The sequence below is a fragment of the Idiotropiscis lumnitzeri genome, chromosome 21, assembly GCF_059441095.1.
Source record: "Idiotropiscis lumnitzeri isolate Australia: NSW breed Sydney's pygmy pipehorse chromosome 21, RoL_Ilum_1.0, whole genome shotgun sequence".
NCBI classification, from domain to species: Eukaryota; Metazoa; Chordata; class Actinopteri; order Syngnathiformes; family Syngnathidae; genus Idiotropiscis; species Idiotropiscis lumnitzeri.
The window spans coordinates 374866-393974 of record NC_142411.1 but is presented as its reverse complement, the minus strand read 5'-3'; the positions used below and the strand labels follow the sequence as shown (position 1 = coordinate 393974).

The following is a 19109-nucleotide window of genomic DNA, read 5'->3' as shown; positions in this document are numbered from 1 at the left end:
TAATGGGCTTACTGCGAGGCTTCCTAATCCAAAGAATCTCAAATTGAATTCATTTGCATGCTGGTCTCACTTGTTGAACAGGTAGACCTCTTTGCGTTGCCGCTTGGTTTTACAGCAGTTTAGCATTCGCAACAACAGCATGATTTCACCAAAAATTCAGATGATTTATTCGGGTTTTGACAATTTGGTTAGAGTGCACCAACTGCCTCTGAACCGATGAAAACATTCAACACATCATACTCAACATGGGAGAAAATAAACGCATACTGTAAGAATGAACTTTTGTGAGATGGAAAAAGAAATGGCGACCAACACACACACAAAAAAAAAAAAACAAACCCGATGAAATTCTGCGTGAGAACATTTTTGGAACATTTCAAGGAAAGCAAGACAAAGTTCACAACAGCACCGTTTGACTCGGGTTCTGCGGTGGCTCCTCACTCACTCGCATCACCTGCAACGGACGCGAACATTTTCACACTAAACATGATGGGAAATATTTAAAAAAAAAAATTAAAAAGTGGATATCTTACCATCTACTGTGGGCCCTTAAAGCCTGGGAACATTTTGGTGTGCATCTCTTTCTCCTTGTCCAAACTCTCTTTGTAGCGTCTGCAAGGCAAGCGCAGTAAAAGAATCAAAACACTTTGTGTTTTCAAAGTCTGTTTCAGTTGTCTGAAAGCTTCCGTTCCGTAATGTGTTCCCTTGCTGTGTCAAGTGTGAAAAAAAGAAAAGAAAAGAAAAGTCCGGCATCTCGCGTGCACAAGCTCGGTGCTGGCGTGGTCACTTTGCAGCTTACATGGTGACGGACTTCAAGAGGTTGTTGATGTCGCCGTCAAAAGGCTTCCTGGCCTGGGCCTTGACCAGGCAACCGTGAGCGCTCTCAAAGTCCCCCAGCTCCACGTGTGCCTGACGTGGAGCAAAAAAAGAAAGGAATACATTTTGAGGCCGCAATCAACCTAGCATGCTCGTTTTTGGAATGTGGGTGAGATTCCAAGAAGGAATGAAAGTGAAGTCAATTAAATACTTTTTGTCCAGTGCTGCCCCCTGCTGTTGAATGAAATGGACTTCAAAGTTGGTGCATATTTCCCTTTCCCCAAAAAGTTGAACAAATCAAGAAATAGAATCAGAGTCTGACCTGTGCACAGCGGTAAAGTGCCTTGACGTTGCCGCAGTCCATGTCCAACGCCATGTTGGCATACTTGAGAGCTTTCCGTGGGCTCTCCAGGCGCAGCGACACGAAGGACAGATTCAGGTAAAGCGGCAGCAGCGCCGCCTCTATCTCCGTCTGTTCGGAATCGCTGAAAATCTCCCGGTTGCCCAGCAACACCAATGCCTGTTGTCCAAGCGCAGAAAGTAATTGTAAATACGCTCAAAGAAGATGTCGGGTAAAGCGATGTCATGTTTTACTCAACCTTCATTCCAGTATGAAGTGGAGTTAATTAATACCACTACACTCGCCTACTGTATTTGCTATTTTTGTGTTTTTATTGAAACACCCAAAGATGCCAGAAGGTGGCGCCAAAGCTCTGTCTAATAGAAAAGTACTACTTCTCCACCCGCCCCCCGCCCCCCTCAAAAAAAAAAATAAAGCACACTAATGTCTCTCGAGCTCCACACTTTCACCTGCTTGTAGTGCTCTTTGGCTTTTTCGTAGCGACTCTGCTGGAAGCATCTGTTTCCGAAAGTACGAAGCGTGCTGACCACTTCAATAAGCTTGGAGAAGGGAAACTCGTTCTGCTCTTCCTGAAGACAAAAACAACTTAGTGTCAAGTAATAAGAAACAGAAACAGGAAAGGCTTCAAAATAAATTCTTCATTTTTTATATTATGCAGAAAAATTTAATTAGATTTTTTTGTTTGCATTTTCCCATTGAAAAAGTTCAAATTACATGACATAATTTGTGCATGTTTTTATTCCCTTATTTCAGACTATAAAAATTCTTGATTGACAAATATTCTTTATCATCTTCTGCGCTTTGGCTTCTTACCGCAGTCAGTTGGACAAATTCGTCCACTTGTCCAGAGTCGAGGATGTCGAGGACATGGATCTCAAATAAAACACGGGCAGCGGCCGGAATGAGTGGCGGGCAGCCCATGTCTCCGTAGGCGTAGCACGGCTGCAGCAGGAAGCGGGAGAACTCGCCTTTGCGCATGGTCAGCAGGGCCAGCTCCATTCCCATCAGAGTCACGTCTGTTTGAATCAAGACAGCGCAGTTTAGACTTGACAAGCCACAACATTCAAACGCATCGTGACCTCACCTCGACCCAGCTTCATGAGTCGGGGATGCTTGAGGTGAGTAGTGCTCTCAAACGGCTGGTCCGAATATTCCAGGTAGCCGGAGTAATGTACTGTGGGGAGACACAGGACACAATCATGAAAACAATTTGAATGTTTGGACTCACTGGAAGATTTAGAATATTTACACAGGACTGAAGCACTTTGGGGGACTGGGGGGCCATCTCCAGCGTAGATCACCTCTTTCAGGATGCCCCCATTTCCCAGGATATCGTCCATCTGCTGCTGTAGACGGTCAAATGGACTCTAAGAAGGTACAAAGACATTGAAGCAATCACTGACACACACACACACACACAAAAAAAAAGAATACACAAAAATCGATTCAATCTCTTCAGTCATTATTGGAACATTTCTGTCTCCCCACCAACATTTGACTCTGCGTAAAGAAATTATATTTTTTCTCTCTCTCCTTTATAAAACAGCTTTCAATCCGTTTTCCCACGGTAGAGCTAACTTGTACAAAAAAAATTAAGTGATGGCAAATTTTCAAATAATGACAGATTCGTTCGTTCAAATTCTAATCAAAACTACAACTTAATGTATTGATTCATAATTGTCAATGCCTAAAAGGGTAGAAAAGGCGTAATGGTAACAGCTAAAAGTTAAATGATAACAAGCTACTCACGGCTAGCTTCGTTAGCATTCGTGGGCTAACAAACAACTCACCAGATTTGGCTCATCAAAAATTAGGCGCTGATAAAGTTTCAGTAGTCCGTTTGTTGACATCCTAACCGCGATAATGAATGAATTTCTCCAACGTAAATAGTATAAATATCTTTTTTGCCACTTTACATGCTTTTGGCACACGTGTTGGACTACAAGCCACGTGACCGACCCAGAATCAGATGAGTTGCCTGAAACGAGTTTTAAAACTTTTAATAAATTATAAAAGGTTGCAATAATTTGAATAAAAAGGAACACAGGTGTCACAGTGCAATTTAATTTCATATGTAGTAACTCAAACTGCGCTTATTTGTACAACACTGATGACGTCACAGTATTGTGACAGATAAAATGTTTTTTCCTCATTGAAAAAAATGAACCAACAAAATACAAATTCAAGTTGAATGTTCCCTTAGAGGGATTAAAATAAGTACAATAAATTAAGATGAAATGAACAATTTATGGACAACTTAATTTGGCTGCCAGGATGGCCGAGTGGTCTAAGGCGCCGCGTTCCGGACCCAGTCTCCCCAGGAGGCCTGGGTTCGAATCTCGAATTTCCCCATTGTGGGACTAATAAAGGCATTATTATTACAGCCTTGTAACATCCACATTTGTCTTAACCTATTTAAAAGTATATGAATCACAATAGAGTATTCATACATGCATGTTCTGTCAGAATATTAAGTGTATACCACCAACTAAAACGAATCACTTTAAGAAACAGTACAAAAATATTATAGCTGTACAGTTTGTTTTTTACAAAAGTATTGGGTCGTTTGTACAAGACGGAGAAGGAGTACTATTTGACATCTAATGTTGGGTTTACAAAAAACAAAGTAGAAACGCTGGCGATGCTTTGCTCCACTGCGATGCAACTTGAGCCCTCCTCAGAAGTTCTGCAGCTCGGCCGGGGAGACAAAGTTGCTCCTGAAGAGTTTATAGGCCAGGATCTGGCCTCCGAATATCATCATCGCCAGGCCTGAACCTACAGAGTAAGCAAATGGGAAATACCGAAAACTTGTTAACTGTACTTAAAAAAAAAAAAAAAACGTATACAATCAATACAGGGGGGAAAAAAATAACCATCTCACCCAGTGCGATCCACCAGTGCTCGGTTGAGGGAAAATCTGACATCACTGCAGAAAAAAAAACGAGTTCAAAGGGCCTTTTAAAAAGATCAATAACTCAAATAATCTCAGGAATATGTCGAGTATAATTTTATGATGCGCATGGAATAGGAATTTAACACCTTTCTGTGAATTGCCAACGTTTACAAAGCTTTCAGTTGTAGTTTCAATTGGTTGGTAATGAAATATTAGAAGACATGCAGACCATAATTGAAGTCATTCAACAACATAAATCTTTTAAATGTTTCATGAAAACAATCTACAGGTTATCATTGGTGTGCCATTCTCCATAATTCCCCATGTCATAAACCAAAATCCGCAAAGTTTTGAAAATGCATAGATTTTATTATTCATTTGGATCTTAAAATATGCATGCCAGGTGCACGTATTATTTTTGTGCACAATGTTAAATTTGTAACTTGCTTCTTTGGCAACACGGTTCATACACAATTTCATTAGTTGTGCGTATGGTTTATTATATCATGTTGCATAACCTGACTAATCCTCCTGAGTGTGTGCGCATGTGTGTGCGTGCGCGTTCACCCGCTGCGGTCATGGCCACATGCAGCAGCGTGACCGTGATAGCATAGTCCCACACCCACTCCTCCACGATCCAGGCGAACACCAGCCCTCCCAGAACGTACGTCACTTCTGTGGAGATCACACCCACTACGGCGGACACACACACACACACACACACACACACAGAGACAAGCCAGACTTGAACCAATTGTCTGCAAAGACAATTTCCCAGGAAGTGGGACATGCCGCCATGTCACAAGCCGGACTGCAAGAATTCAGTTATTTGATCTGTTATATTTAGAATTGAATTAGATTGTCAGGTTCATCGGGGAATCAGAATTCTATTCTGGCAAATATCGGGAAATCCATCCGTCCGTTCGAAGTTGGTGTTTGGAACATCGTACAGGGAAGACACCCCTCACCCAGATATTTGGGGTTCTGCCATGACGGTTGTGTGGTGTAGTCAAACGGTGCTAACAGACTGTTAATTTCATGAACCCTGCAGACACGGGACAAAAACACACCAGTCGCTCAGTCACGTTTACAAAACGACAACAAAAAACGCTCCAGTTTGTTTGCGTACCTGAGCAGTCCGATGCAGAGGCTGACCACCATGTAGTAGAGCGAGTAGAAGCAGACCATGCACATCAGCAGGTTCTGCAGGACCACCTGAGGACCAAATGTCACGGCGACAGAAACATTTGTTGAAAACACCAAAATGCGACGAGCACTCCACGCAAACAAACGGCGTGGAAAACCTTCTAGACCCGAGTTGCCATTAGATTCTGATCTGGCCCAGTTGACGATACGCTGCTGAACTTTCCATGGTCATAGATGCTAAAGTGTTGTAGTGGACACGGGGCCACCGGCGTGTGCGTCCTCGTCCGGAAGCGGCGCCGCAGCTGAGCCGGCGCTAATTCACTTAGCGGCTTCCAACCAGGCCGCTGTCTTGTTTTTCCATCTCCTGACTCAACTCCACTTTGCATTTGTGGACACGTTCAATGAACTCCTCACATGACTTCATTATCACCAAAATGCTGCCAGGAAGTCGTGGCCAGAGCTACTTGTGACTGTGTGCTATTAATAAAGCTCAATAAGTTTACTTTTTTTTTCTGCGTGGTGCTTACCCAGGTGTCAGTGGGCGCGGTCTTGAGCGAGACGGCTCCATGGCGCTTGATGAGCGTGAATCCACAACATCGGCAGCAGTAGTCCAACAACATGAATGGCCGTGGCTCCGGGAAGAGACAGGGACAGAGCACCTTCGACCGACATGTGCTCACTTTTGTCTGCATCAGAAAGAGAGAGAGCGAGAGAGTGGTGGGTGGATTATTCGAAATGGGATTATGACTAAGAAGTGTGGGGAAAATCCTGGAAGGGATCTCAAGAGAGGGATATTCAAGTTGTGAATTCATTCAACATTTGTGCATCGTGATTATCATTCTTTGCCATTTTTAGAAGCGTGTCTCCTTCCAAACAATTGATCCCATTCACATCATTCCAAATTTTCTTTTTTATTATTAAAAAAATCCAGCGAGCCCACAATTGCACATTTTTCACATAAAAAAAAATCCCCATTTATCCCCAATGGCATTTTCAAAATGACACATTATTTATTGTTCTCATTCAAAGTTTTAAATTCAGTTCTTATCGCACCAATTTCCTTGAGTGAGTTTGACACGACCGTGTTATATATGACCACTAGATGGCAGCAAAGCCTTGAAGAGCAGCAACGCAACCACAAGAGCGTCGACTTTTTAGGGATGACATTTCTGCACGAGTGTGACAACTTGGAAATAATACTTGGATCATGATGATGATGCGACTGAAGCTAAATTGTGCACTGCTTGGCTGTGCAGAATGACAAGCATCGCGCTAGATTACAACTAGTCGACTTTCCCTTCACCGCGACAAGCAAGTGTAGCACACAGGTGTCAGCTACGAAACAGTTATGTCTCATCATCAAAAGACGTCAACAATTAATTGGTAATATAATACAGTTATGACTGAGTGAGAAAGAGAGAGGTGAGCTGATCACCTTCCATCACGGAGCTGCAAAATAAAAAAGGCACATGGAGCATCATTTGGAGCCAAATAGCGATGCTGGCCTCAGGAGCGTCACGGCGACTGAGCCCTGAGTTAGAATGCGGCTGCCACGGTAACATGTGTAACCATGGCGACAGAGGTGGGGGGGCATAGGGCGCACAGTGTGATTATCACGGTGGGCATCAAGGTGTTATCCTTCATTCGCCGTGTTGTGTTGTGTGACGTCAACAGTTACAATGGTTAAAAAAACAAAAACATTTCAAGATGGGTTTGAACATGCTTATGAAATTTTTCAATCAGGTGTGTTTTGTGACGTGGCCACTAGGTGGCAGTATGAAAACACAAACAAAGACATTCACGACTAAAAATGACATTAAACTGAAGTCATTTTTCACAGAGGATAAAGAATATATGCCGGTGAGTAACCTATTTTTTTGTGTTCAACATTTGCAATAAGTTTTTCTTACGCGCAATTATGTCACATAACCCCTCTTCTGTGATATGTTGATACAATTATGCAAAGTAGTCTTGTCCCCAAAAATACATTGAACCATGTTTGCGGTATTTATTAGTTTTATGCTGTTAAATTTGAAATGGAAAAATGTCATTTCAAAATTTGACCACCAACCTAACAAGACAGTTAAACCGCATCCTTTGAGAATCAATTTATCCCACTGGGAGGATGCCGACCTGACGAGTGAACCTCGCGTCCACGAGACGTGTGTGTGTGAGTGTGTGTGTGACATTATGATGCATCATAATTCATTCAACGTATGCAAAACTAGAGGGGGGGGGGCAGATGGGAGCCTATAAGCACACAGAGGAAATCAAATCAGAATGAAATTATTTGCACATACGATATGTGCCAAGCAGAGAATTTATTAATGTGTGAGCATGTGCATATATAAATCACTCAAATGTAAATGTCTCTAATACTCCGCTCAAGTTGATAAATAAGGCAAGCGGCATATTCGAGACGCCTGTCAATATGATACAGTGCAGATGGTTTGGATTTTATTGTATAGTAAATAACATGCACATTGATCGGAGCGTTGTAATCTTCATTAAGGCATTTTTAAAATTTTTTTTTTTTTTTTGTGAAGTCTAGGCATATCAGAACAATACGTGGTTTTGGCCCTTGCTGGGTTTTTCTATGAAAGGCAGGTAATTGTCTGCTATTAGTCAGGATTGTGTTGCTGCGTGAATGCGGCTCTTTAAAGCGCCAAGCTCCCTCAGCACGCAGCTCCTCGCCTGTCAATCATTCCATTCAGTCCCATTCTCATTTCATCTCATGGCTTTTCCTCACACATTTGTGCTGGCACGCTTTCGGCTGTTGCGTAATGATGGGCGCTCCGTAAGAATTTGCTTTTATTAAAAAGAATGCAGGAAATTGTTCCATCCCTGTCCTGTAGGTGGCAGTAATAAATTTAATTTTGTACTTGGTGCAAAAAGTAAGCCATTAACTGCTCGTGGTACAATGTAAAAACTTGGTATGCGTAAATGTAAACAGCATGGTTGCACGAGCGCGTCGACTATGGCCGTGGTGTGTGGTCCCCTTAGTTATTTTTAGCAGTGAGACGTGTGTGTCGGTGTTTGTGCGGTGTTACACCAAGGTCAGGGTTGTCCTGTCGAGGAGGACATCCAGATGAACAAACACGTCTCGCACTAATACAGTATTTGGACCTCACTCATGTAAACACAGGAAATGAGCCGCATGCCAACATCTGTAACGATTTTGCTTGGAGAAGAAAAATTGATAACATCTCATGGCCAAGCTGAAAGAAAATGTAGAAACATGAGCAGACCTCTGCCAAAACTGACAAACCCATTTTTGTATAGTCTTTGCACTTTTAATAGAGTACAAAATTGCAGTCATGCAGTTGAAGTCCGAAATTGTGCAGGATGTCATTCTACTCCAGTCCTGTAGGTGGCAGTAAGGCATGAGAAATTAACTACTTTGGAATGTCTTCCATGTCGGAAAATTAGTCCCATTTTTAAGTATTATGGCCACGGAAACGGAGTTCGATGAAATAGGACGTATTGAATAAATTTCCCCTTCAACATTTTTTCAATAATTACACGCAGTATTTTGATGTTTTTGCTTAATTATTGTTAAATAATAAAAATATTAATACACATTTATTTTAGGAATGAATTATATTCCGAACAAACGTATGACATAAAAAATGAAAATTAATTATTTTATACTTAACTATATTTGTTTATATACTATATTAGTTTAAGAATGTCGCTCGAGTGCCGCAATTAAGAGACGTCACAGTAATTTTCAAGTAGAAATAAAATGATCTGCACTAATAAACTGGGCGCTTAAGCCTTTTTTTTATTATTACGTGATTTGCTCCAAATTATCTTATTTTTTAATTTTTCTGCACCATGTATACAGCCGAAATAAGACGTGCGTTCATTGAAAAGTACAGCTACGCGTTTATTACAATGACTTTGTCACGTGGCTGTGTAACTGATACGGTAAAAAAAAAAACATTGGAAGAGAAAATCTGATTCTATTGCAGACGGACGCCTCGTTAGCTCGATTTGCTGGTCCACAAGTGATGCATTTAAGGACCAATTTACCTCCGTACGACCTAACCCCAGCTCCTCCCACTCCGTTTGACGCACACACCGCGCGCGCGCGCACGGAAGCACTGGAAGAGGTGGACGTGAAGGAAAAAAGGCGCTTCGGAGGACAGACTACGTAAAAAAGATGTTTCTCTTTTCCTTTTCTTCGTGACTCATCGTCGGACCTTGAACGCAACACTTTGGGTGGACATTTTGGAGCGGTGGCCGTCGAGGAGTTTTTACGCGGCGCGCTGGTCGAGGGGGACGTCACGTTTGCGCCTTTTCAAGCACCTCCGCGCCGATCGTGTGCAAGGGGAGCACGCCGCGTGACTTTGGGGAGTTTGTACAGTGAAGCAAAAAGAAGAAGACAAGCAAAACAAGTTGAGTCTTTTGTTTGCAAGATGAAATCGTGAAAAAAAGTGCAGGATTTGGAGGGAAGAAAGGCAAGAAAATAAGACTTGACTTTGCATGCATGCTGACTCAAGAGTGGTGCAGCTTTCACGGGACAAGATGGATTTTTTAAATGGTCACAGAAGGTCTTACTAAAAGGTAAGATCCTTAAGAAAACATCAAGAATTTGGTCACATTTGTTGCACTGAGCAGTTTCTTTGAAAATGTATTGACTCGTTTTATCATTCATTTGTTTAAATTCTTGATTTATTTATTGTCGACACCTTATGCTTTGACTTGGCTTAAAACAAAAACAGAAGTTTGCCATCCGCCAGTTTGATGCTACCGCACAATACAAAATGCCATAGATTGGCTAACACATGGCATCTGTGTCATGATGTTACAACCCCTAAGCAACAGATATTTGAACACAAATGATGGAGCAACACAAGTAAACAGTTAATACTACAATACGCACATGCACATACTTTATACCTTACAAAAATTAACGAATACTACTTCCGTCTCCATGAAAGCTTGATTTAAAAAAAAAAGGGGGGGGGCTACATCTCCATATGTAAATGTTTGAATTACACTGCCCCAGGTGGCCACCAGAAGGAGCAGCACAATGTCCATTGAACAGTTTCGTTCTTTACGTTCTATTTAACGACTTCATTTGTAGTGCTTTTTGGGGGGGAGAGGCTGGAACAGATATATTTAATATTCCCTTTATTAGTCCCACAATGGGGAAATTCGAGATTCGAACCCAGGCCTCCTGGGGAGACTGGGTCCTGAACGCGGCGCCTTAGACCACTCGGCCATCCTGGCAGCCATATATACAGTACATATAGCATCTAACTTTGTTTTGATTGCACATTTCAGTTTTCTTTTTCGACGTGTGGCCCTGGAGCGTTATAGTTTGGCCCTCCCGCCCGCCTCCGCTTTATTTCCGCTGCAATGAAACAATGGGCGAGCATGCAGCGTACACTTCATCTCCTCGTAAGCATAAATATTTGATACACTGTTCTTCAATATTGGATGAAAGACTAAAAGCCTATTAATTATTTCTCAATGCTTGTTGGCAATATTTAGCCATCACGTTAGGAAGGCGGCCACTTCATTAGGGACACCGGATGCACTGCCACGCGTCTGGAAAACGGTGCTCGCTTTTTGATTGACGAGTATTCATTGAACACGTGCTGATCCGTTCCCAATAGAGCGGCGCCTCCAAGGTCCAACGCACAAAAAGTAGAGACCATAAATAAATATCACGTCAACTGGGGTCAAGCTTTTGCCCTCATAAACTGCCAGCAAAAAGAGGACAGGCCATGTTTGAAGTCACATGTTCACATGCTTGTCTGGTTTCCCAAGCAAAGTTGCAACATCTTGACGGATCTTTCAAGAACCGAACAATAATGTGTTCTCCGACGATACAAGATAAAACAAAGAGTGGACTCACTTCTTTCACTAGCAAAATAAGAAATAAATCAATTTCTTGATTTTTTTTTCATTCCTTAGTAATAAACAGTAGAACGTGGTTGAGGAAGGTGCGTTTAGAAGAAGCCCCCAAAAAGTGTGATGATAACCCGAAAACAAACTGCTAAACATGACAGCAAATCGCACAAAACTTCAACCAATTAAAGGATGAACTCCGAAAGGGAGTTTGGCTTTTTTTTATTGTCACATAATGCCCACAAATTCGTTCTTTGCGTCACCGCAAAAGTCCACCCAGGAAGCATCTCGTTGGATTTTGCTTCCTTTGGCAATTCGAAGCCACCGCGCATTTGACTTTAGTCAACTTTCTTTTATGATAGAAATGTTAAAATATTCATTTCAAAACAATGGTGTCATTTATGGTTGTGAAACGCTGCATTAAATATCAACTAACTCATTTTTCAAAATTCAACCGTGGTGAAAATCGTTGAAAAATGACAAAATCTCAGTCAAGTCAAGCATCACAGAAAGAAAGAAAGAAATGTGTCCCTCACTCCACCATTTGTGTGTGTGTGTCAAGATGAGTGTGGGTGACTGAAGACGGAGTGAGTAATCTTTCACACACAAACGACCAGAAAAACACAAGACGCACACAATGATGGCTTGATCGTGCGTGTGATGATTCAAGCGAGGCAAAAAGACGCTGAGTCACAGAGGAAACATGTCAGACATGCAACATCACAAGGATTCATTATTTAAAAAAAAAAAAAGAAAAAACCAGCAGATGGTGACTCACCTCAGAGCGGGCGACTGGAGGTGGAAGATGGAGAGGAACAACTCTGACTCTTGCAACACTTTTGCCTCGGGAGACGTCGTGCGGCCGCTTTTTCTCGCTTTGGTGACACATGATGGAAAAGGGCTGCAACCTAAACAAAGTCAAAATGTCAAATCTTTTTCGTTTCGGGAACTGCAAGCGAAGAAATGAATAGAATTAATTAATTAATAGAACCCGTTGTAGGTTTTGCACGTTTGTAAGCAAGTTGACAAAAAATATTCACGTAGAAGCTAATGATAAATTTTGTGGAGAAAAAAAAAAGGAAAGTTAGGCTCGCGAGGTGGCCATTTTGAAAAGAAAGTGGGCGTGGTTGAAAAATGAGCTAGCTGGTTAGCTTGTAATTTGATTTGAAAACTTTAACCTTTATCTTTCCTTAATGTGTTTTTTTTATGAAATATTGAATGGATTGCAATAATTTAGCACGAGTCCTCCTCCTCCTCGTTGTCAGCGAGAAGATGAAGATGAAGATGCCGCATTGCCGCCGTACAGCATCTTTGCGTTCATGCCATACCTGTGCTCACAGCTGGCAGTTGCCAGGGTAACGAGTCACCGAGCGGCGGCGGCGGCGGCGGCGCATAGCGTGCCGAAGCGTCACGTGACGTCAGTGGACATGTCCAAAGAACGTCGCCGTCGTTTGCAGAGGAAAGCACTTAAGGCCGCCGTTATTCATGATGGGCTCGCTGTACAAAATGGCTTATTACGCAATGTCTCGCCGCCGTCATGTCATGCTACTTGTGTGCCTCGTGAAAATTTCACCTCACTCGCAGTGACATATTTCGTATGAAAAGTGCCACATGAATAACATTTGTGAAATTGATAAACGTGAAATTGTTTTGGCCTTTTCTTGAACTTTTTTGTATTTGTTCTTGTCAAGCCATGAATAAAATATTGAAGAAAAAAATCTATGCGTTAGAACAATGAATTGAAAAAGAAAAACTAAAATACAGAATTATTAAACAAAAAATGCAAACTAGACAAATATTGCAGCAACTTGCAGTTAGCCACTATTGGATTCACTTCAATTTTATTATTTATTTTTGGGGGGGTGAAGCCTAATTTTTCATAGAAAATGCTTAAAAGACAACACATCCACATTTTTAAAAGGATTTCTTTGCTTAAAAAAATCCTATTATTATTTGGTTGCAAAAGAAATGATTACTAACTTCTTGCCAAAAATGTCTCATCATCCCTGCTGTCATTACTCTTTAAAATGCATACTGTCACCCCCCCCCCCCTCCATCTATTTACACCCACACACCAACACTCACGTTGACAAATGTTTGTCTGGCTCACTAACGGCTGCCCCACAATAAAATAAAAAAGAGGAATTACAATTGGCCGTTTTGTGGTTGGTCCCGGCGAAAAGGAATCTTTTTGCCACGTTTAATAGGAAGGTCAGCCTGGCACACGTTTGCAATTCCTTTTGTTGCTCTACTCGCTCTGACCGTCTTTGTCGCTCTCCGGAATAACTGTCGTGTGAATGAAAAAAATGTCTCGCAAGCCAGATGAACTGGATTCTCCCGTCTTGAACGTTCTCTTCTGCCATCCTACTTCGGAAAGAAAGGAAATCTCTCCCCCCTCCTGGTCCCGCACACTCGCAAACGAGGCGGCGGCGGTGAAAAGAGGCCGCTGGCGTCGCTCCTCGTGTGATTCGCAGTCTGTGGTTAAAAGCGCTCGTGTGCTTGGCGAGCGGCGACGACGCGGAAAGAAAAAAAATGACAAATTCAAATGCTCGTGAAGAGGAAATATGCGTGTCCCACTTCTGTAAAGCACTGGTGTCAAACTCATGGCCCGGGGGCCAGATCCGGCCCACCACAATATGTCAAGTGGCCCCCTAAAATGATGGTCGTCAACGTGGCAAACTGGCCGAGCCATAGCAGAAAATAATTGGGCAACTTTAGAGCGCCTCATTGTTCGTCATTACTGTGAGGGGTGTAAAGTAAAAAAAAAAAAATAAATAATCCGTCTCATTCTTCCAAAATGCAATGTAGACCGATGACATTAGAAATTTGCTCGCCCAGAGAGAGAATATCATTTAAAAACAGACCTTGCACGGGAGCCAAAACGGCGACCCGGTCGCTCTAATCTCCTTTGCGCTTCAAAGGCACAATGCTAATGTTTATGCCGGAGCAGATTAAACACGCATTTAAACCCAAATGAAGGCTCCTAAAAATAGAAGCGCTGTTTGTTTTAAGCGTGGCGTGGCTATTCATGGACATGAGGCCAGCTGCCGATGACTCATGGGAAGGCCGCAATCAATATGTAAACAATAACAACGTTGATCTTGCTTTGCTTCTATAAATAGAACAATAATTCCCACGCACAGCCTGAGTATCGGGGTCAGAATGTGCAACACAGCCTGGTGCCGAGGGCGAGGCTGTTGGTGCGATGTTCTCGTGCAATCCAGATTGGGGTGGGTGGTATAATCCCCCCCCCCTGGCAATTGACAAATAAATGATCGGGGGCAATCAAAACCAGCTGTGCACCTCCTGCGCTTCCGTGGGACAGAAACGTGAGCGAGCTAATTTAGTTGAAAACTAAATTGCGCAACACGAGTATTACATGAACGACATTAGTTGGCCAATAGAAAAATACATAAAATACACACAGACTGATCGCTCGCGTTTTTCTAGCCCTCGAAGAAAACCCGTTGGCGGGCTGACTCCCTTTACGGTGGTCGCCACACAAACTATTTATGAGCTCATCTCACTTGTTCTCCTTTTTTTGCTTTTGTCTTTTGTTGTGCGCGCAGGTGAAAGCATGACCGCGGCCGCAGGCGTGCTCACGGGCTTGGCCAAGCTCAAGCGGCAGGATTCGGCCCGCTCGCAGCGGCGACCTGCGGCGGCTGCATCGACGGCCGTGGCGAATGCCGCCCAGGAGGGCGCGCCGAGGTTGGGGTTTGCATGCGGGCGAACGCAGAGCACAATATTCATGAGCCAACGAGGGAGTTTGTTAGCATTGGGCCGGCAAATTGACGTTTTAATTCAACGTTAGATGAAATAAAATGGGTTGGACCATCATTTTCTGTTGTTTTATGTGCCAGTTTTACCATAAACTTCAAGTGGGCCTGACAAACAAAAAAAAATCTGATTTGGAAAGCTGTGCGAGCGAGCGGCTTTTAGTTTCCTCAACGCGTGTTCACCGTCTTTGACGCAGAAAACGGAAGCGGCGCACTGACGTGGTGGTGGTGCGCGGCCGTCTGCGCCTCTACTCCGCCTCGGGCTTCTTCCTCCTCCTGGGCCTGCTCATCCTGGTCGTCGGGATTGCGATGGCCACGTTGGGCTACTGGCCGCAATCCTCGGGCCGCGGTCCGCCGGGTGGAGCATCCGAGGCGGCGGCGGCGGCGGCGGCGGCGAGCGCCTTGAAGAATTCGAGTCAAAACGTAGAAGGTAATGTGAAGTTCATATTTTCGTTTCCAAAGTCAGATTTGTTTGAAAGCGACTCGTTTGCCCGCATGCAGGTCGGCCCACCGGGCAGCCAAGAGGGGGCGCTATGACGCGCTTCCTGGAGCAGCATCGGCACTCCGAGAGGATGAAAATGTTCGGGCCCTTCACCATGGGCGTCGGGATTTTCATATTCATCTGCGCCAATGCTATTCTTCATGAGAACAGAGACAGAGAGACAAAGGTGGGCAAATGACTTGACTGTTTTTTCAGCACAAAAGTCTGAAATGAACAAGCCAGCTGGCCCTTGCATAAGTCAAAGGAAAAAGAACGTGTGCCAAAGTTATTACGTTTGCCATTTTGATCCACAAATGATTGATGTTGGCTAGCTTGCTGGCTATTTTGTTGACAAGGTGGCAGAAAAAAGATGGCTGGCACCAAAATTGTTTAGCGGCTATAAAATAAAGTCTATTTTGTACAAAAAGTGAGAATAAATCCTCCAGCGGTTTTCCATTTAGAATTGAAAACTAAAAATTTGAATGCGGCTGAAGAGGGTTTGCGATGTGTTGCAGATCATCCACATGCGAGACATGTACTCGACGGTCATCGACATCCACCGCCTCCGCCAGAAGGAGCTCAAGCACCACCCCCAGCGCAATTATGCAAGAGAGGACCTCCGAGGTTGCGGCGGCGACGACGCCTTCGCCTGTCGGGCCCCCGAGGAGGAGGCGCTGCTCGGTGACGAGGAGGCTCGCCGGTGGCGGCGGGAGCGGGCCCGGTTGGAGTGCGGCTTCGCCGGCCTGTTGGCGCCGCTCTACCAGGGCCGGGCGGCGACCCGAGGCGCCGATGCCGAGAGGGGGGGGCACCACGCGCGCTCCATCGTGTCGTCTTCCATCTCGGCGTTCACGCTGCCCGTCATCAAACTCAACAACTGCGTCATCGACGAGCCGGAGATGGAGGCCATCGCGGAGGAGCGGCGAGGCGGACTCGGGAGGGACGACGACGGGTCGCAAGCGCTGGGCGCCACGGTGTCCCTGGCGGTTCCGTTGGCGTCGGTCGCCAAGGCCTCCAAAGCGCCACGCTTGCACCGGAGTAACTCCGCCTCCTCCTCGTCATCCGTGTCCTCTTCCTCCCTGGCGCCGTCCTCTACCTCAGGCTGCTGGCTTTCGCCCGGCGCGGCGCGGCCCGACTTTGGTTCCGACTCCTCTCTGCACATGCTCAGCAGCCACTCCAAATCTCTGGACCTGGAGCGCCAGCCCAGCATGCTCAGCGTGCACGGCGAACAGCGCAAGCACCCCAGCTGGCCCCGCTTGGACCGCAGCGTCAAGGGCTACACCCGGCTGGAGGACCGGCGGGACGAGCGGCACGTCGCGCCGACGGCCTCGATCGCCAGGCGGGACTACAGCAAGCGAGAGAAGCTGCTCATGATATCCCGGTCGCACAACAATCTGAGCTTCGAGCATGACGACTTAAGCGGCGGGACGATGAAGCGGGGCAGCTCGGAGACGCGCTTCTAAGGGACGGACGGGATTTTGTGGCTTGGCCTTTTCCAAAGTGTCGCTGGCGCAACCGATGTGGGTGACGCGACCAACTTGAGTCCATGCGTGGCGATGTCCGCGAGAAGGCCACGTTACAGGCCTTCCAAAGATGGCTTTGTCACTCTGCAGCTTGCGACAACCACAATTTATTGACCTGTGCTTCGGGGCGGAGCTTCGTGGAGGCCAAATGAAAAAAAAAAGTGTGTTGGGTGTGGCAAGCCAACAACAGAAAAGGCAAGATTGACAAATCTTTTGTGTTAACGGTCCCGCCTCGGAGATGAGCGATATCAAATACCGGTATCGCTACAGGCCTGCAGCTACAACACTCGATACCAAGACATACTTTTCAAGAGTTTTTGCTCTTGAGCAGACAGAGTGAGATCATTTCTCGTGTCTCCTGGCTCGGTTCACTATTAAAAAAAATAAAAACACTCAAACCTGTTATGCAATATGAAAAGCGAAATGTTCCCCTGCAAAGCACGTCGAGTAAAGCGACGTAAGCGGTGGTGTGATAAAGTATTCATGACGATGAGCAGCGGGTGCTCAACAACCTCTTGAGCGCAAAAATGGGCAACCTCCTGTCAGCTGTCATCAGCCCCCCCCCCCACAAAAAGTTTTTCTCAACAGTCAGCCTTCATCCCTCGCTCACACCACCCAGTCGTAAAGATCACTCGTCCTTTTCCCCATTCAAAGCGTGCAAGAATATTCCAAATGTGTTGTTTTTTTTTTGTCAGCGTGCGGCACAAGTGAAACGACAAGTGCGTCGTAAGCCGAAATGGCCGTCATGCTGACATCAACACATCTGGACGGCTGCTTTCTGAATCATTCCCTCTTCCCAAAAGCGATTTTGTAAAGCTCGCACTATGTCGGTCAAATGAAAAGTGGCAACATTGATGACGTCACGCCGTTGCTTTTTCTGTACTGAAATCAGGTGATATTCTCGACGACGCCAGATGTGAGAAATGGAAAGTCACAACACAGACCCTCCCGCTACACGCCACAGGAAGCGATTCCAAATACAGACCGCGTCTTCCCCGCAAAAAGTCTTTGAATAAAACCTAAAAACTGTCGTTCATAAAAGCCAAACTTGCCTGCATGTTGCGCTCACTACTTCTTCGCTAAAAGTCCGAATGAGTCACCATTCATCATCGTCAGTGCTATTTCCAACTTTGGAAAATTCAACACGCACAGCAAAGCATAAAAACGTCACGTCGTCCGCGTAACCGTGGGAACAGGTAATCACCGCGACTCTCGTTCTCATCCGAAGCAGGAAACGAATTGAAGAGAGAACAAAGACGTGGCGGCTTGCACACAGATGGGCCCGAGTGATCACCAAGAGAACACAATGTGAGAAGAAGGAAAAACCTCGAGAACGCAAACGGAGGCAAGCGGCTCGTGCGCGCTCGTGCGCCTTCACGCCCACTCAAACATCAGCCCAATTGTGACAGACACGTTTCCATTTGGCGCAGTAAGTCAGCGGAGGGCTGGAGGAAGAAAAACTAAAAGCACACTTGATGACATATTTATAGCCACATCAATGACTTTGAAAAACGGGGGGGTCAACAGTCTGTCATGTGCTTGTTTTGTTTTGGGGGTTTTCCCCTCCAAGCGACTGGGAACAAAATAAAGGAAGTTGTAAATAAAGACACGACGCTCGCTTTGCTGGTCTAAGAGTGCGAAGAAAGATGCTTCACGCTAATGTGATGCTGGCGCGCCACACGAGCATTATTCAAACGGGCTTTTGTTTCTCGGCTTGCGCCGATCCCTTTTCAAATCGCCGCGTGGATTTGATACCGTGTGATTCGTCTGCCGGTGTTAGATTAAATCACAAACTTTGGCATTTCAAAATGCGCTTGAGATGAGAAGAACGTGGTGAGGGCAACGTCCTTCGACATGTTCGTTGTTACGCGTCGGCGTCGAGGAGAAGATTCCTCCACGGAGGCTTTTCGATGCCGGCGCCTCGTTAATACGCCGTCGTGAGATCAACGTCCACGTCACGCTCGAAACATCGCGGTGAACCCACATGTGATCCGCCCGTGGTGTGCCTTTGCTCGCCAAAGTCTTTTCTCGCGTATGTCCGGCGGCTGCAGGCTTCATCTGCCCACTCAACCAATCAAGCCGAGGCCTCCCACATCTCCCCTAACGAGCCAATTAAATCAGCCACCTCCAGGGCCATCTCGTCCGATTTTTGTCTCCGCACAATCATCGATACGGTCGGGCGCACTTCAACTCTCAGCTCCTCCGTTTGCATTCGCCGTGCCAAGTCGCCCGTAACCGCTGTCAAAATGATGCA

The 19109-nt window shown here is 45.1% G+C and overlaps 3 protein-coding genes across 6 annotated transcripts in view; 1 reads left to right on the top strand and 2 right to left on the bottom strand.

Moving 5' to 3' along the window:
- Positions 1–143: 143 nt before the first annotated feature.
- On the bottom strand, positions 144–3249 carry fkbp6 (FKBP prolyl isomerase 6). Of its 3 annotated transcripts, none has more exons than XM_088285824.1 (9): positions 2968–3249; positions 2427–2544; positions 2262–2351; positions 1991–2193; positions 1627–1746; positions 1139–1336; positions 800–909; positions 534–612; positions 144–454 (listed from the first exon to the last, which is right to left on the bottom strand). In XM_088285824.1, exons 1-8 carry the CDS (start codon positions 3247–3249, stop codon positions 537–539), a joined length of 1197 nt encoding a protein of 398 aa, XP_088141950.1. In that variant the 3' UTR covers positions 144–454; positions 534–536. The 3 variants fall into 3 exon arrangements, with proteins under 3 accessions (XP_088141950.1, XP_088141952.1, XP_088141951.1); XM_088285826.1 differs by having other exon boundaries at positions 2427–2575; positions 2968–3206; XM_088285825.1 differs by lacking the exon at positions 2968–3249 and adding an exon at positions 2927–2954.
- Positions 3226–19109, bottom strand: part of tmem244 (transmembrane protein 244) — a 21665-nt gene continuing 5781 nt past the window's right edge. For both annotated transcript variants that reach the window (XM_088285827.1, XM_088285828.1), the window contains exons 3-9: positions 11857–11986; positions 5744–5902; positions 5200–5285; positions 5039–5115; positions 4638–4763; positions 4059–4103; positions 3226–3952 (exon numbers count right to left, since the gene is read on the bottom strand). In XM_088285827.1, the coding sequence (XP_088141953.1) occupies positions 3855–3952; positions 4059–4103; positions 4638–4763; positions 5039–5115; positions 5200–5285; positions 5744–5902; positions 11857–11986 (721 nt within the window). In that variant the 3' untranslated portion in view covers positions 3226–3854. The remainder of the gene's footprint in view (positions 3953–4058; positions 4104–4637; positions 4764–5038; positions 5116–5199; positions 5286–5743; positions 5903–11856; positions 11987–19109) is intronic.
- tmem200a (transmembrane protein 200A) lies at positions 9270–16980 on the top strand. The gene is made up of 5 exons (XM_088285823.1): positions 9270–9785; positions 14648–14786; positions 15052–15284; positions 15356–15522; positions 15851–16980. Exons 2-5 carry the CDS (start codon positions 14656–14658, stop codon positions 16793–16795), a joined length of 1476 nt encoding a protein of 491 aa, XP_088141949.1. The 5' UTR covers positions 9270–9785; positions 14648–14655; the 3' UTR covers positions 16796–16980.

Excerpts from the sequence above, each read along its gene's own strand:
- tmem200a (XM_088285823.1), top strand. The coding sequence starts at position 14,656 with ATGACCGCGGCCGCAGGCGTGCTCACGGGCTTGGCCAAGCTCAAGCGG. Across the intron at positions 14,787-15,051 it reads GCCCAGGAGGGCGCGCCGAG|AAAACGGAAGCGGCGCACTG; the intron begins GTTGGGGTTTGC and ends TCTTTGACGCAG. Across the intron at positions 15,523-15,850 it reads ACAGAGACAGAGAGACAAAG|ATCATCCACATGCGAGACAT; the intron begins GTGGGCAAATGA and ends GATGTGTTGCAG.
- fkbp6 (XM_088285824.1), bottom strand. The coding sequence starts at position 3,249 with ATGAAATTAAATTGCACTGTGACACCTGTGTTCCTTTTTATTCAAATT. Across the intron at positions 2,545-2,967 it reads TTTTTGATGAGCCAAATCTG|AGTCCATTTGACCGTCTACA; the intron begins GTGAGTTGTTTG and ends GTACCTTCTTAG. Across the intron at positions 613-799 it reads CTCTTGAAGTCCGTCACCAT|ACGCTACAAAGAGAGTTTGG; the intron begins GTAAGCTGCAAA and ends CTTGCCTTGCAG.